Source organism: Amblyomma mixtum, chromosome 1 (assembly GCF_055824585.1).
Source record: "Amblyomma mixtum isolate Tamu chromosome 1, ASM5582458v1, whole genome shotgun sequence".
Classification (NCBI taxonomy): Eukaryota; Metazoa; Arthropoda; class Arachnida; order Ixodida; family Ixodidae; genus Amblyomma; species Amblyomma mixtum.
In genome coordinates, this window is record NC_143012.1 from 181,391,001 (window position 1) to 181,405,793 (window position 14,793).

General features: G+C 44.7%; 1 protein-coding gene across 1 annotated transcript in view; it reads left to right on the top strand.

Moving 5' to 3' along the window:
• The window catches only part of LOC149370145 (luciferin 4-monooxygenase-like), a 243,308-nt gene that overhangs the window by 91,521 nt on the left and 136,994 nt on the right, over positions 1 to 14,793 (top strand). Inside the window, exon 8 of the mRNA XM_089576968.1 lies at positions 6,613 to 6,660. Coding sequence (XP_089433094.1) covers positions 6,613 to 6,660 — 48 coding nt within the window. The remainder of the gene's footprint in view (positions 1 to 6,612; positions 6,661 to 14,793) is intronic.

The window sequence follows — 14,793 nt, forward strand, 5'->3', positions numbered from 1 at the left end:
CACCTCTTGTACACACTCACCCCGCCAATTCAGTGCGCCCGCTGCAGACAAAGATCGATGCAAACAGCTGGAGAGAAACTTTTATGCAGGGAAATTTGGGGGAAGATTTGGCCGCACATTGTTGGAAGGGTATGGCATCGTATTATTGCGGGATTTAACATTCCATAGCCCGGCGTAATCTATGAGTTACTCCGTAATGAATTGCTTTCTGCGGCTGAAGATTCATAGCCTCCACCGACACCACACAGCGCGTGATCTTCGCTTGGATTTCTGCTCGATCAAAAATCAAAAAGAAGTTGCCGCGACTGAAGATCAATCCTAGGAGGCCTTGGACTTTTCAGGCGACCACGATAGCGTCCTGAAACCGCCTAGGGGTAACGCTGAAATTTTCCGCTACAGTCACTGCAGTCGGTACAGCTCAGCAGCAGCACTGAAGATGTCCTGAGTTTACACAACAGCTTCAACAGGAAATGCACCGTTGCAGGCATTTAGAGCTTGCATACCTCAGAAAGAAGCAAGTCTCTTCACCCAGTTGGACACAGGACTTGTAAATACCGGAGGCGCCAATCTTCTCGGTTAATAGAGTCTAAGTAACGTGGCAGAAAATGCTTGTCCAGACCTACAACGATCGGTTCATTCTCTAGTGCAGCTCTCGAACTATGTAGAGAAATGCGCCACGTGGTCGCTGAAGTAAGAAAGCAACCTTTTCCTCGACAGTTTAAGGAAAACAACATTAAGCAGACCGGCTTTACCCTATCTGACTCTTTGGAGTCATTAATCTTCCTACGCTGTTTTTTTTTTGCGTTCAGGACTTGAGCGCACATCATCGCAAGGCTGCCGCCTCCTGAGTCGCCAGGTGGACACACACGTTATCTTTTTTATTCAAGCGTGAAAAGAACGGCACTTTGCACGGATTGCAGGTGCGGAATGCGAATTTTTGTTAACGTGAGGGGCATATTAGCTCAGGCAAATGTACATAATATGTGGAATAAAAACACCATCACTGCACCGGAACTCCTGATTCCATCGCCTCCTGTTCACACTAAAGAAATGACATATTTGCTTGTCGTATATGCTTCGGTGAAATTTTTTGGCTTTATTCGCTCTTTTTTGTTCTTTAATAGGCGCGAAATAAGAGAGGTGCACCTCGCATCGTGCTTTATCTTTTTCCCACGTGACTCACCAATCCCTGATGCTACTGCTACTTGTGTTTTTAGCACTACAATGAGTACCGATAATTTTGCCTGCATTACTTCTACTGGAGAGAAACATTGGCTTCTCGATCCTTCTATAGATCGAGCACCATCTAAATGTGGCTCAAATAAAAGACTTGCAGTGGAACTGCGGGTATTCCATTCAATGTTTGCTCTCACTAAGAACAGCAGGGACTCCTTAGAGCATTCTTCGCCTCTAAAAGCGACTGGTACGTCCTTCTACCCCTGCCTGTCGTGCGGCTGCAAAGGGTGCGAAGACAGCACCAAGCAGCTCTTGGGTGCTCCACTCTTGCATGTTGATGGAGCTCTTTAACGTCCACATCACATCTCCTTGTCGTTTCTTCACATCGCCATTCCAATATGCAGCCAACATCGTCCCTCGTTGTGTACTGTTTAATCACGATTGGGAGAGCCATTGTGACAGGCTGACTAAAATGGCCCATTCTTCGCTACTAGTCCCCTGATATGCAGGGTGTTTGATGTAACCTCAATGAAGAAAATGCGCACCGGACTGGGGGAAACCATCCATGTATTGCTTTTCACCGTGTTGCATTCCTCGGAGTATATTTCAAATTCTGGTTAATTAGCTACTTAGCTTAGATAAAGTTCAATATCTAAAAAAAATCAATATAGAAATTCAATTTCAAGGCAATAGTTTCGACATTCACCTTAGGCTCACGAGCGCTTCGTCACTGGTACAGAGTTACGAAAAACCTATGCAGTTTTTCCTCACAACGTATCTTCTACGCCCCGCCGCGGTGGCTCAGTGGTTACGGCGCTCGACTGCTGACCCGAAAGACGCGGGTTCGATCGCGGCTGCGGCGGCTGAATTTCGATGAAGGCCAAATTCTAGAGGCCCGTGTACTGTGCGATGTCAGTGCACGTTAAAGAACCCCATGTGGTCGAAATTTCCGGAGCCCTTCACTACTGCATACGTCATAGCCTGAGTCGCTTTGTGACGTTAAACCCCAATAAAACTAAACTAAAACGTATCTTCTACGTTGTTTTTGTGCAGTGTTTAAAGAAACCAAGCGAAATAAAAAAACAGGATTGCGCTCTTGCGCTAATATATTCTAGCGCTGTCAAGCGCGTGCTGAGTGAGCGAAGTGTGCTCGTTCAATGTGGCAAGTCAGCGGCCGAAGAAAAACGGTAGCTCCATGCGCTTTCAGAAAATGCGTGAAAGTGCATGAGCATATTTTCCCTGGTCATGGAAAGCTTGTGCCTTAGTCTGCAATAAGTGATAGGCACTCCAACGACAGCACATTCAGAAGGAGCTTCAAATTAGTCATGACACACACACACACACACACACACACACACACACACACACACACACACACACACACACACACACACACACACACACACACACACACACACACACACACACACACACACACACACACACACACACACACACACACACACACACACACACACACACACACACACACACACACACACACACACACACACACACACACACACACACACACACACACACACACACACACACACACACACACACACACACACACACACACACACACACACACACACACACACACACACACACACACACACACACACACACACACACACACACACACACACACACACACACACACACACACACACACACACACACACACACACACACACACACACACACACACACACACACACACACACACACACACACACACACACACACACACACACACACACACACACACACACACACACACACACACACACACACACACACACACACACACACACACACACACACACACACACACACACACACACACACACACACACACACACACACACACACACACACACACACACACACACACACACACACACACACACACACACACACACACACACACACACACACACACACACACACACACACACACACACACACACACACACACACACACACACACACACACACACACACACACACACACACACACACACACACACACACACACACACACACACACACACACACACACACACACACACACACACACACACACACACACACACACACACACACACACACACACACACACACACACACACACACACACACACACACACACACACACACACACACACACACACACACACACACACACACACACACACACACACACACACACACACACACACACACACACACACACACACACACACACACACACACACACACACACACACACACACACACACACACACACACACACACACACACACACACACACACACACACACACACACACACACACACACACACACACACACACACACACACACACACACACACACACACACACACACACACACACACACACACACACACACACACACACACACACACACACACACACACACACACACACACACAAGTGTAAGCCGCCAAGTCGCGTATAGCATGGTAACCTTGGTTTTTTCATTTTGCCCATCGAACTCGGCCGTGGTTGCTCACTTAGAGGAGGTCAGCGTGCACGTTTCATTCGTTCAAACCATGGTTGGGAGCGCTCAAATGTTGTAGCGCATGAGTGCAGTCAGTTCTTTTTTTTTAGATTTTGCAGGCTTCCTTTAGATGTCACAAAATAGGACGACGAAGGGGTACGTTCCTATAAGAGACTGGTATATTCATTCTTAACCGCCTGTACAACTTAACGAAGGGCGCTTGACTTTAAAATGGGCAGTAGAAAAGTTGTTCTCCGAAGACGCATCTGCAACATGCAGATGATGGTGAGTTGCGACACCACAGTTTCTCGAGCATCCGCAGGGACTTCCCCTTAATGATGTGACGGCGAGGAGTGCGCCATCACGGACTCGAGCACGCACGTTTAACCGTGCGTGGTACGGGTTGTTGCCTAAGCGGAGGTAACACCCCACTTTATCCCCAGCTTCCTGTAGACGGCAGCACCGGTCTGAGCCGAAAGGTGGAAATTGGCAGTCGCCTTTTCCTACGCTCCCCTCCACCTTTGACATTCAGATCTTGTTTCTCGCAACTTTTCTGTCTTCAGCTCCCTTCTCGTTTTTTCTGCTTTTCATAGGTCCCTAGGGATAAACATTGTGTGGCGAGCTACCTTGAGTTACGCCATATTTTATTATAGTTGCGGCGTACAGATGGCGTGGGCAGGGATTGCTTGGATGTTCCTGTCCGGTCCCCTAGTTTGGCTCCATGGTGGATGGCTGGCACCGTGGCCGAACAGAACATATATTTTATGGCTCCTCCTCCTGCACAAAATGATCGCGCTCCGAAATCAGTGCGGACCGAAGACGTAACTGCACTGTGCTTCCGAAAGTCTAAAGAAATATTTCCAAATTACCACGTCGTTCCTAATGAGGAAACAGAAGAAACTGCCGGAGTTATGTCTCCTATCGTAGTCTCCAAATGTGCAACTGATGCCTCAGGTCCAGGCTATAAACTGTCAAGAATTCCCAGTGGAGGCTTAGTACTAGAGCTCCCAGACATTGCCCAAGACTCTAAACTTTCAAGCTTGTCCTTTGGGGACATCTCTGTGTTAATCACTCCACAGCGATCTCTAAGCAGTCTGTAGTGTGCTTTCAGGAACATATTTTATTCACTTCATTGTGGAAGAGACGCTTAAGGGTCTCAGAGGCCAAAATGCCATAAATATGTACCCTCCGTCAAAAGTATGCGGCCCAACGGGTTTGCTTGTGAGGCCTCCTCACCCTATTGGAAAAAAAAAGCCAACGATGGGAATATTCGAAACCAAAACTGGAAACCTTGCTGGATTTTGGTACTGGAAAGCATGTTGGACTGCTGGCGATGGTGGGACTACTGGGAGACGATGAGACTACTGGGAGATGGTGGGACTTCTGGGAGATGTTGGGACTTCTGGGAGATGTTGGGACTACTGAAAGATGTTGGGACGACTGGGAGATGGGGCAGGGGTCATGCGGTCACGTTACATCTGTCACAATGCAACATAAAAAAATTTCGAAAAAGTTGAAGCTGGTACAGAAAGTTTTATTTTGCGTTCATGCTCCTCTTGCTCTTCTTTACCCACTTGCCAACGCAGCTGGGCCCCATGAAAGAGCCTTGTTGATGTGCTGACGGTGGATGAGGGCTTAGGAAAACAGGGTGATGCACTCTGCAGAAAAGATTCAAATGAAAAAATTATCCACAAGTTTTTTTTCCTTGCCTGTATTAGTGTGCTAAAAAAGTAAGCACTGCATTGTGGATACAGTAACAAAGTGAACCTAAATCAAGAACCACTGAAGCTATTCGCACCCAAAAAAAAATAATTTGAGGCTCTTACCAATATATCATATGCTCATCATTAAATATCATCATCAGCAGCGTAACTAGCACCACTGCAAGACAAAGGTCTGTCCTATATTCCCACAAATAGGCGTGACGTATGCAATAATGAGCAAAATACAAAAAAGTCATCCTTTTTATTGTCCTCCAACGGCTTTTAATAGGCTATTAATAAGAGGCACAATATAAAGGTAACATCGCAACGGCGACATCAGAAGGCTGACAGCAGTAGCACAGCTGAGACGTCACAGACGATACACTAAGAAAGAAAAGAGGCATACGCTCCATGATACATCAGTTGCAAAAAATAAAAACAGCAGCAAACAAAAGGTAAAACAAACCAACGTCAATGCTATAAGTGATATTACTTATTTCATGAATTTTGAGGGACCACATGGAATGAAAATGTGGTGAGGTAGCCAATTTATTCTTCAATGGGAACAGGAAGAATTTTTTGAATTAGTGGTGGTGGCGTCCTGGTTTGAGGCGGGGCAGTAAAAGTTAACAAAGTTGTGGAAAAGTATTGTAGAGTATATGGAATACGAGGTCTGTTAGAAAAGTATCAGACCTTTGGCCGAAGAAAAAAAAACTGGCATAACTGGAGCGTTAGAAACCTAATCACCTTCAATGTAGTCTGCTTGGGACTCCATATACATCTCCCAGCGGTGCTGCCATTGTTGGAAGTAATCCGAAAAGGCCCTTTTCGGAATGGAATTTAGCTCTGCTGTCGTTGCAGCCATAATGTCCTTTCTTTTCTGAATTCGCGCTCCTTTCAATGGCCTCTTGATTTTAAGAAACAGCCAGAAGTCGTAGGGGGACATATCAGGAGAGTAAGGAGCCTGTTGAACTACAGTAGTCTGGTTTTTCGCCAGAAAAGTCTGAATCAAATGAGAGGAATGTGCAGGAGCAGTGCCGCGATGGATGCGCCAGCCAATTTCTTGTTGACCTCAATTCCGGTCTCTTGCGCCGCACAGCACCACGTAGGCGATGGAGGACATCCCTGTAGTACTCTTTAGTCATTCTTTGATCCTGTGGGGTGCGTACTCGTGGTGTGCCACACACAGGGAGTCAAAGAAGGAGTCAGCATTACTTTGACATTGCTGCGCACTTGGCGGGCCTTCTTTGGTCTTGGTGACGTGGAATGCGTCCTCTGTGACGACTGGGATTTGGTTTCCGGGTCGTACCCGTACACCCAAGACTCGTCACTAGTGATTACGGCGTCGGTGAAGTCACGGTAACTGTTTGTGGAATCCAGCATCTCCTGTGAGACTTCAACATGAAGCTGCTTTTTGTCCACCGTCAGCAGCTTCAGCACGAATTTCGCCGCAACTCTCTCCATGGCCAAATCTTCGGTTATAATGGAATGCACAGAAAAATTGCTGATGTCCACCTCTTCCGCAATTTCTCGCATAGTCACATAGCAGTCCTGCATCACCACAGCGTTCACTTCGGCAATGACCTGGTCATTTCGGCATGTTGATGGCCGACCGGAGCGTGGCTCTCTCTCCACAGATGTGCGGCCGTCATTAAACCAGTTGCACCACTGCTTAATCTGTGTGCTGCTCACAGCATCATCACCGAAAGCCGTGTGAACATTTCGAATGGTTTCCACTTGGCTATCGCCAAGTTTCTGGCAAAATTTGAGGTAGTAGCGCTGCTCCTCTCGCTCCGCCATTTTCCTTGCAACAAAAAACCGACGAGAGCACTGCGCACTGCCTCACTCAAACGCTGCTTCCCAGCGACTGACGCTATCGGCAGGCGGGAAAAAATTCGTGCATGCGCACGAGGGTTCAAGGTCGGCTGCTGCAAGCGCGCTTGTTTCGTATCCAACAGGTGCTCGTAAAAAAAAATAAAGTCGGATGCTTTTCTAACAGACCTCGTACACCTCAACGAGCGATTTTCCCTTTTATGCAGTAATGTCTGGGGGTTAAGTGAGATGACTGATTACCCATATGCTGTACCGAGTGTCACTGTTGGATTAAAGGGAGTTGGTGGCATAACTTCAAACAGTTTGGTGCAACTTTGAAAGCTAAAGAATACTTCAGTTCGGAATCAAAATGTTTGTGCATAACCTGCGTAGCATGGCAAACCAGAGTGCCTTTGTGGTGCCAGCAGCATATATCGTGACATGCTCCAAGCATGTGGAGCTGCATTTTGTTAAGGTTTCTCCATACCATTAACCCTAGAGCTGGGAATGGACGTCAATATGTAATGACAAAACAACGGAGACAACGACGAGGAAGGAATAAATACGACGGCATGAGTGCTGACTTTCAACAAGGTGTATTGGAAAGCGAGCCAAAATATACATATTGCGGCCTAAAGAAACAATGAACAAAAGGGCGCCTTCTAGAAGTCAACCACATTGCATGTGTTCAAAACAAAACAAAAACTGTTTAAGAAGCATTTAAGAGCATGAACTCTTCCTTAGAGAGTGATAAAGGTTTGCTAATGCCGTGATTGCAGTTTTTTGAAATTTCAGCGGCCTCGATTATCTCCCGTAAAAACTTTCCTGTGTCTGTTGGGCACAATGCAGCACGTGAATTCCGGTTCACAGCGTTCAGGATCTGGCAAACGATCGCAATCGTGACAGTGAATAATCAAATTTCTTTCGCAAGCTTTCTTTACATTGTCATGGTGAACTTTTAACCTCTCAGTGGCACACCTGCCTGTTTGCCCAATGTAAACATAGCCGCATTTCAAGGGGATCGAACACACTATGTCTTCTGTGCAGTGCACAAAGAGACTCTGATGGCTGTTCTCGGTTGACTGCGTACACAGGTACTGAAGCTTCATAGGTGTGAAGAAAACAACAAGGCCAACTCGACTGCCTATTTTCTTTAACCAGTGCGATGAATTGTGGATGTAGGGAACACGCGCGTAAAACCTTCCTGTTGGGAGTTATAGTCACCCAGGAATGAGATCCAAAAAAACGTAATGACATATCCTCTATCATTTCAGTGGTGATTCAAAGCGGACTGAGGCTTTTACTGAACTCCTTTATCACCTTAGACAATGCTTCATCAGGATTGGAGATCCTGTAATAAGTCACGTGACAGTGGTACTAATACAGACACACACAGTAATGTGTGTGTTGGGTCAGCCAGGTAGGCGATGTGTAGGCACGCCAGTGCGTTGAACTTGAGTGGCAAGATACCATTACGCGTATGTTTTTGTTTTTGCAACCTTCAGTAATTGTTACCTGGTCGTGGAAATACCTTTCAGCCACAGGGGTCACTGGTACCACTGTGCATGTAAAAAGCCTATGTTGCGGAACAAACCTCTGCTGAAGTCCGGGATCCGTGGTGTCTACGCTCTTCGTTCATGTGTTTTTGTACACTGGAATGATGTCTCATAATTGTACCCAGAATCAATTAGCCCAGCTCGCCATTCTTAGCAAAAACAAGGCAGCAGTAATGAAACCAGTTATCTCATGTGTCCACTTTTTCTTTTACATCAGCGACCTGATGAGTGGATAAAAACACATTTTTAAGTTAACACGCAAGCATCATAATGTTAATATTCGTAGTCGAAACAGTATCACACAATGTAGCGAAAAACATGCAGACATTTTGCACTCCATGCATAGAATGCAACATTTAAAAGACGAACAATATTGAATGTAAAACTTCAAATGGCCTGCAACAGGCCTATTCTGACGGGAACTAATATTACTCATATACACATGTAAACATATCAGGCCAGAGCTATCCAAACTGCTCCAAGCAGTAGCATTAAGGAAGAGAGCAATGAAATAAGAGAACATTTCATGACAACCACAAAAACAAAGCACCATGCAGTAACAACTTACAACACAGCTTTTGATTCCATATGATGGTCACAAAATCCATGCCTTTGACTCGTACTGGAAGACAGATGTGTCACCTGCAGATACCAATTTCCCATTATCACTACGACAGGAATACAAACACAAGCATGCGAACTCGGTCCAACAGTGAATATCATATGAATGTAAAAAGATCAGGAAAAATATACTTGCCCAAGTATACGCCTGAATACAAAGGAAAACTAGCCTGTTTAAAATTCATTAGTTCCCCTAGCATTAATAAAGGAATATTGCTATGAGGAAAACAAATCTGCGTTCGAAAGTGTAGGTAAATATTGTAATAAATGAGACAATTATTGCGCCACTTCCTTTCATCAAAAACCAATTTTCATCTAAAGCAGAGTGATCGAAATGCAAGATCCTATGCTCTGGGTAACCAGAAACGCGATCGGGATGATAAAAAAAATGTTCACATACTGATTTAAAATTAAATCCTGATGGCCGGAAATTAACTATAGTTGGTAACTGCAACCGAGACAGTGCTTTCTTTATAGTGGGGTTTGAATTCAGGCGCGGAAAATGGGCACTGATCGTATTGGACGGTTCTGGATTAATTTAGACCACCTAGAATTTCTTAACCTGAGTTGACATCGCACAGCACAGGGGCATTCTTTTTTTCATTTCACCTAAATTGAAATGCTGCTACTGCGGTCAGGATTGACCCCACGACCTAAGGTTCAACAGACTAGGGCCAAGTAAAACCGCGGCGCATAAAAAGTGTTTGAATCCCCCTCAAAGTGCTAACCCTATCTCGAAAGACAATCATACATTTTACGCACAGCCAAAGCGCCGATCCTTGAAACGTGCGCGGTGGTGTGAACAAGCATGTGAAGAAACGCGTAGAACGAGGCATTTACGTTGACAAATCTGTGCTAAACAAGAAAAAAAAACACGCAAACATGCGCATGCGCATACTAACATCATGAAAAGCTAGCGCACGCATGGTAGCATCCCCTTTGCAAAAACAAGTACCGTCAATTCTTGGCAGTGCAACTCACCGCGGCGACATTTCGCCAGCCAGCGACAAAAAGCGCCTTAAACGTTTTTGATAGCATTGAACACGAGTACTGCAGCAGTACGACAGGCTACCGTTCCAGCATTATATGCTTCGGATATTGCACAAGAGTACTGCTTACCTTTTCAGACGATTGCGTAGTCGTGCAGAACGCTGGTTCCCTTCGTGTCACGGGCAATACACCAACCAGTGTGAGATCCGCACGAGTGCTGCGTAGCCGGCACACTCTACCCCGTAGTCACACAGAAGAAAATATTGCAGGCCTTATTTCGGACCTTTCAAGCGCGACACTGGCCACACATCTTTGTGCCTGGACACCAATCTTGCAATACACTATAGGAGGTATTCACATGACGTCATCCGCAAGGGGCGCTAGCGGCCGGCGCGGCATTCGCCATGTTGGTGGTCGCGCGCGCGTCCGCCGCAGCCAGCCGCAGCGTTTAAATAGCTGGTGATGGGTGAAATTGAGTGTATTTCGCGTCTCGCCGCAGATAATTTCTTTCCGACCTGTACCGCCGCGTGACTGAGTGAATATTCCGTGAACTGTGCGAAGCAGAAAAGAGCGGGCACGCTCAGATGGTTCTACTTTGTGGAACGATCGACCCCCTGTAGGAATGCGGAGGCGCCGGCATGGTGTGCAACGTACAGGACTGTTGCCGCGCGTTGAATTCGCCGGTATCGAGGCCCACCTTGTGCACGGCTTAAGTTTGCTGACAGGTCAAGGAATTAAAGCATACAAAGCTATGAGAGGTTGCAATCACTTGGCAAGCGGGTGAGTCCAAGAGCCGAAGGCCGAGGTGCCGAAGGCCGAAGTGCCGCTTTTGGAGAGGTGAGTAATTCGAAGGGTCTGTTCGCTTAGCTGTAGCTTAACTTGTCACCTCTATCTGCTGAAAGTGACGTGTTGCTACGGCTTGAAGCAGCGCTACGTAGCTACAATCAAAACTGCAAAATATTCTCGCTGGGTCTGACGTTCGTGCTGCGAGCATTTGTTTGACCGTTCTGTCGCTGGAATTATCAGTTTCTGCGGCGCCAGTTTTAGAATTTCGGTAGTTAATCGTGCTGTTTATCCACGATGTTCCCTGCATGACTAGCTGACAGTTATCAACCGATACTAAAAGCTGCAAGTCGTGTACATTTTTGCGTGCAGTGCAGCCAGCCAGTTTTGCTGCCGAGTTGAGGCAGCTCTGTTTTATCACGGCACCGAGGAATTCTGCTGCACACTTCATGCACAATAAGCGTACGCGGTCGCTGATGCATTTAACAACGTGCAAATCTGTTACTGATCACTAACAGTTCAGGCCGGATACCTCACGGCGTACCGTGTTCACTGCGCGAAGTGGCGTGAAACGACCTCAAACATGGCGTGTTTGCCGCGGCGACGCTCGCGCCGTCTGGTTGCGCGGCCTCAGTGAATACCTCTATAAGAAGCGCGCATACTGAAAAGTTGGAAAGACCAGAAAAATGACCCTTTGCCTCGAATAGGCTATGTCGACAGCACTGCGCGATTGTGCACCCTTGTGCAAGAAGAAACACACGCAAACCACAACACATTATACGACGGCTCACAACCAAGTAACGAATTGTAACAAAGCGCGTCGCAGCACCCGATCCGCCATGAGGGTTATACAGAAAAACAGCTACCGGCAGTCACCTGGCGGTGATAACCAGTTTCTGTTTCGGTTTCGTTGTGAAAAAGCTTATATCCTATTTTTTACTTTATTTTTGGTATTTAATTGGGTATTCAGCCGTGTCGGCATCCACAAAAATTGCAGCGATTGCCAGCAATTACCACTGGTAGAAACGCGCGGATTACCTACCTGTTGCTTGCGCTGCGGTTGAAAAATGCATGAGTTCTCACGGCAGTATCGCACTGTTGCTTTGCTCATTCACGAAATTACATGCCGATTTATGTTTGTATGGGGAAGTTTTTTTTTATATTGATGGGAGATCAGCAAGGCTAACAATGTACCCAACGTAGCATTCCTAGAGAGTAGGTCGTTCTAAAAACATGGTGACGCTGTTCCTTAAAATGTTTGATCGGCAGCACGAAGTGCTGCGAGGCGGCAGCGTTGAAACGCGCGTCGAGAGAACAACTTCCATGGTATATGCTTTCTTGAGACTACAGTGAAGGTATGCATTTGCTCTTGGGGAGTTCTCTCATCCAATGTGAAAACTAAATCAATTCTTAGTGTGAAATATGCTGTGTTATTTAGATCTGTTTTGGAAAGCAGTGTTGTACTGATAATTGTCTACCAAGGTGCGTGTATAAGTGTGCGGTAACCAGCCTTGTAGAAATATTTGTGTATATATTTGTATTCGTAACCCTTCTACAAAGCAGCTGAGTGGTCACTTATGTGCTTAACAATTTGTTAATTGAATTAGTAATGTCTTGAAATTCACGCTCAATAAAGTTTTCTGAATGAAATTGAGTGTTGGATTCAGGCATGCAGGGCTCTGTAAACATGCAATATATTATTTTGTAAACGATGAAGTTAAACTTTTTCACAAATATTTTGCTAATGGTAATCTAAGCCCCCGTACATAAGTCGTTAGTTCTGAAATATTTGCGAAATTATCAAGTCAACATATGCACGTGGAATTTATTTCGGGGATATTGAAATCCATACCAATGACCAAACAGACATTGTTTATTGTTCCCATTGGTCGTTTAAAGTTCCTGAAGACCTCAGTTAGCCAACCAGAAGCCCGATAGAAAGGGCACATTGACATCATGTTTCCATCTTGTGCTGTGATTTTGGCCCCAACTGCCTTCATTTCACCGACTTAAATATTTATGGTACGTGACATGATACCTTTACTAACTAAAAGAAAAACGCCTACGCAACACCCATCGCGGTGTTAGTGATGGCATTTTTGCGCATGAAAAAAACTCGTCTCTAGGTTATACCGGTTTCTAACCATGATTCTGGACCTAATATCAAGCTAGGCCTCATCTTATGTTCTAGATTTGAAAATACATCGATTTTGTTTTTGATAGTTTTATAGCTAATTTATATGGCGCCAATGGTTCCAAACACTGAGCTTCTTGTCAGGGACTAGCAGCTTCGTTATTCGTTTAGGTTGTGATCTGGCTATTACAAAGAACTCACCCCATAATAATTTTTTGAACAGACGGGTGTACGCGCTAAATTCTATAAACGCGACATGGAGGGAATTCTACTAATTTGTCATGCGCTTCCTAGACCGGGGGAGTGCTTTCGTAGATACACGAAAATGCGAACTATTTCCAGTTTTCTCAAATCATTATATAATCATTAATAATAATAATAATTATTAATTATTATTATTATTAATTATTATTAATTATTATAATGATTCATCCCACCAAAGATGGGAACCTAAATTCAAATATAGATTTATCTGAAGTAAAATATCATACAAAGTTTTAGCTGAAGAATTCTAATTTTGAAACCAAAATTATGTTGGAAAATAAAATCCGATTCAAATTTAACACTGACAAGCTAGATATTTAAACTAAAAAAGTTCCAGCATTTTCATACTTTCATACAATTTTTAAGTAAATTTAAAATTTAAGTGCAGAAGCAAATTTGGAATAAATGCGTTTCTGAGTTCACATATATTTTTAATGTTTACAACTAAGAAACACAATTATACATCTCTTTTTAATAAAAACATTACCTGTCGAGAGCAAACGAAGGCCACTCCCATGTCTCCCCAACTAACTCTGTATTTTGCCTGCTGCGACCACCGTATCCCAGGAAACTTCTTAGTCTCGTCGGCCCAGCTAACTTTCCGCCGCCCCCCGCTACGCTTGCGTTCTCTTGGAATCCGCTGTTACCCTTAAGGCCCAGCTGTTATTTTGCTTTTGCATTGTATGCCTTACCGAAGCCATTTTTTTGTTCATGATTTCGACTAGTACGCCTTTAACCCGCGTTTTTTCCCTCACCCACTCCGCCCGCTTCCGGTCTTATAACGTTACGCCAATAATTTTCTTTTCATAGCTCCCCTCACACTGCGCTCTTAACAATTTCCCAAACATACGATATTTTTTCCAGCGGCATTCTTTACTGGGATCCTCCCTAAACCATCGTCGACGCCAAATCCGTAGCAGTCAGTACCGTCTCGGTTATTTGTTCCAGGAAATTGAAATTTGTTTGAAGATAATGATTCATCCGATCAAAAATGGGAACCTAAATTCAAATATAGATTTATCTGAAGTAAAATATCATACAAAGTTTTAGCTGAAGATTTCTAATTTTGAAACCAAAATTATGTTGGAAAATAAAATCCGATTCAAATTTAACACTGACAAGCTAGATATTTAAAGTAAAAAAGTTCCAGCATTTTCAATTTGAATTGAATTAGAAAAACCTATAAATTTTCATACAATTTTTTTAAGTAAATTTAAAATTTA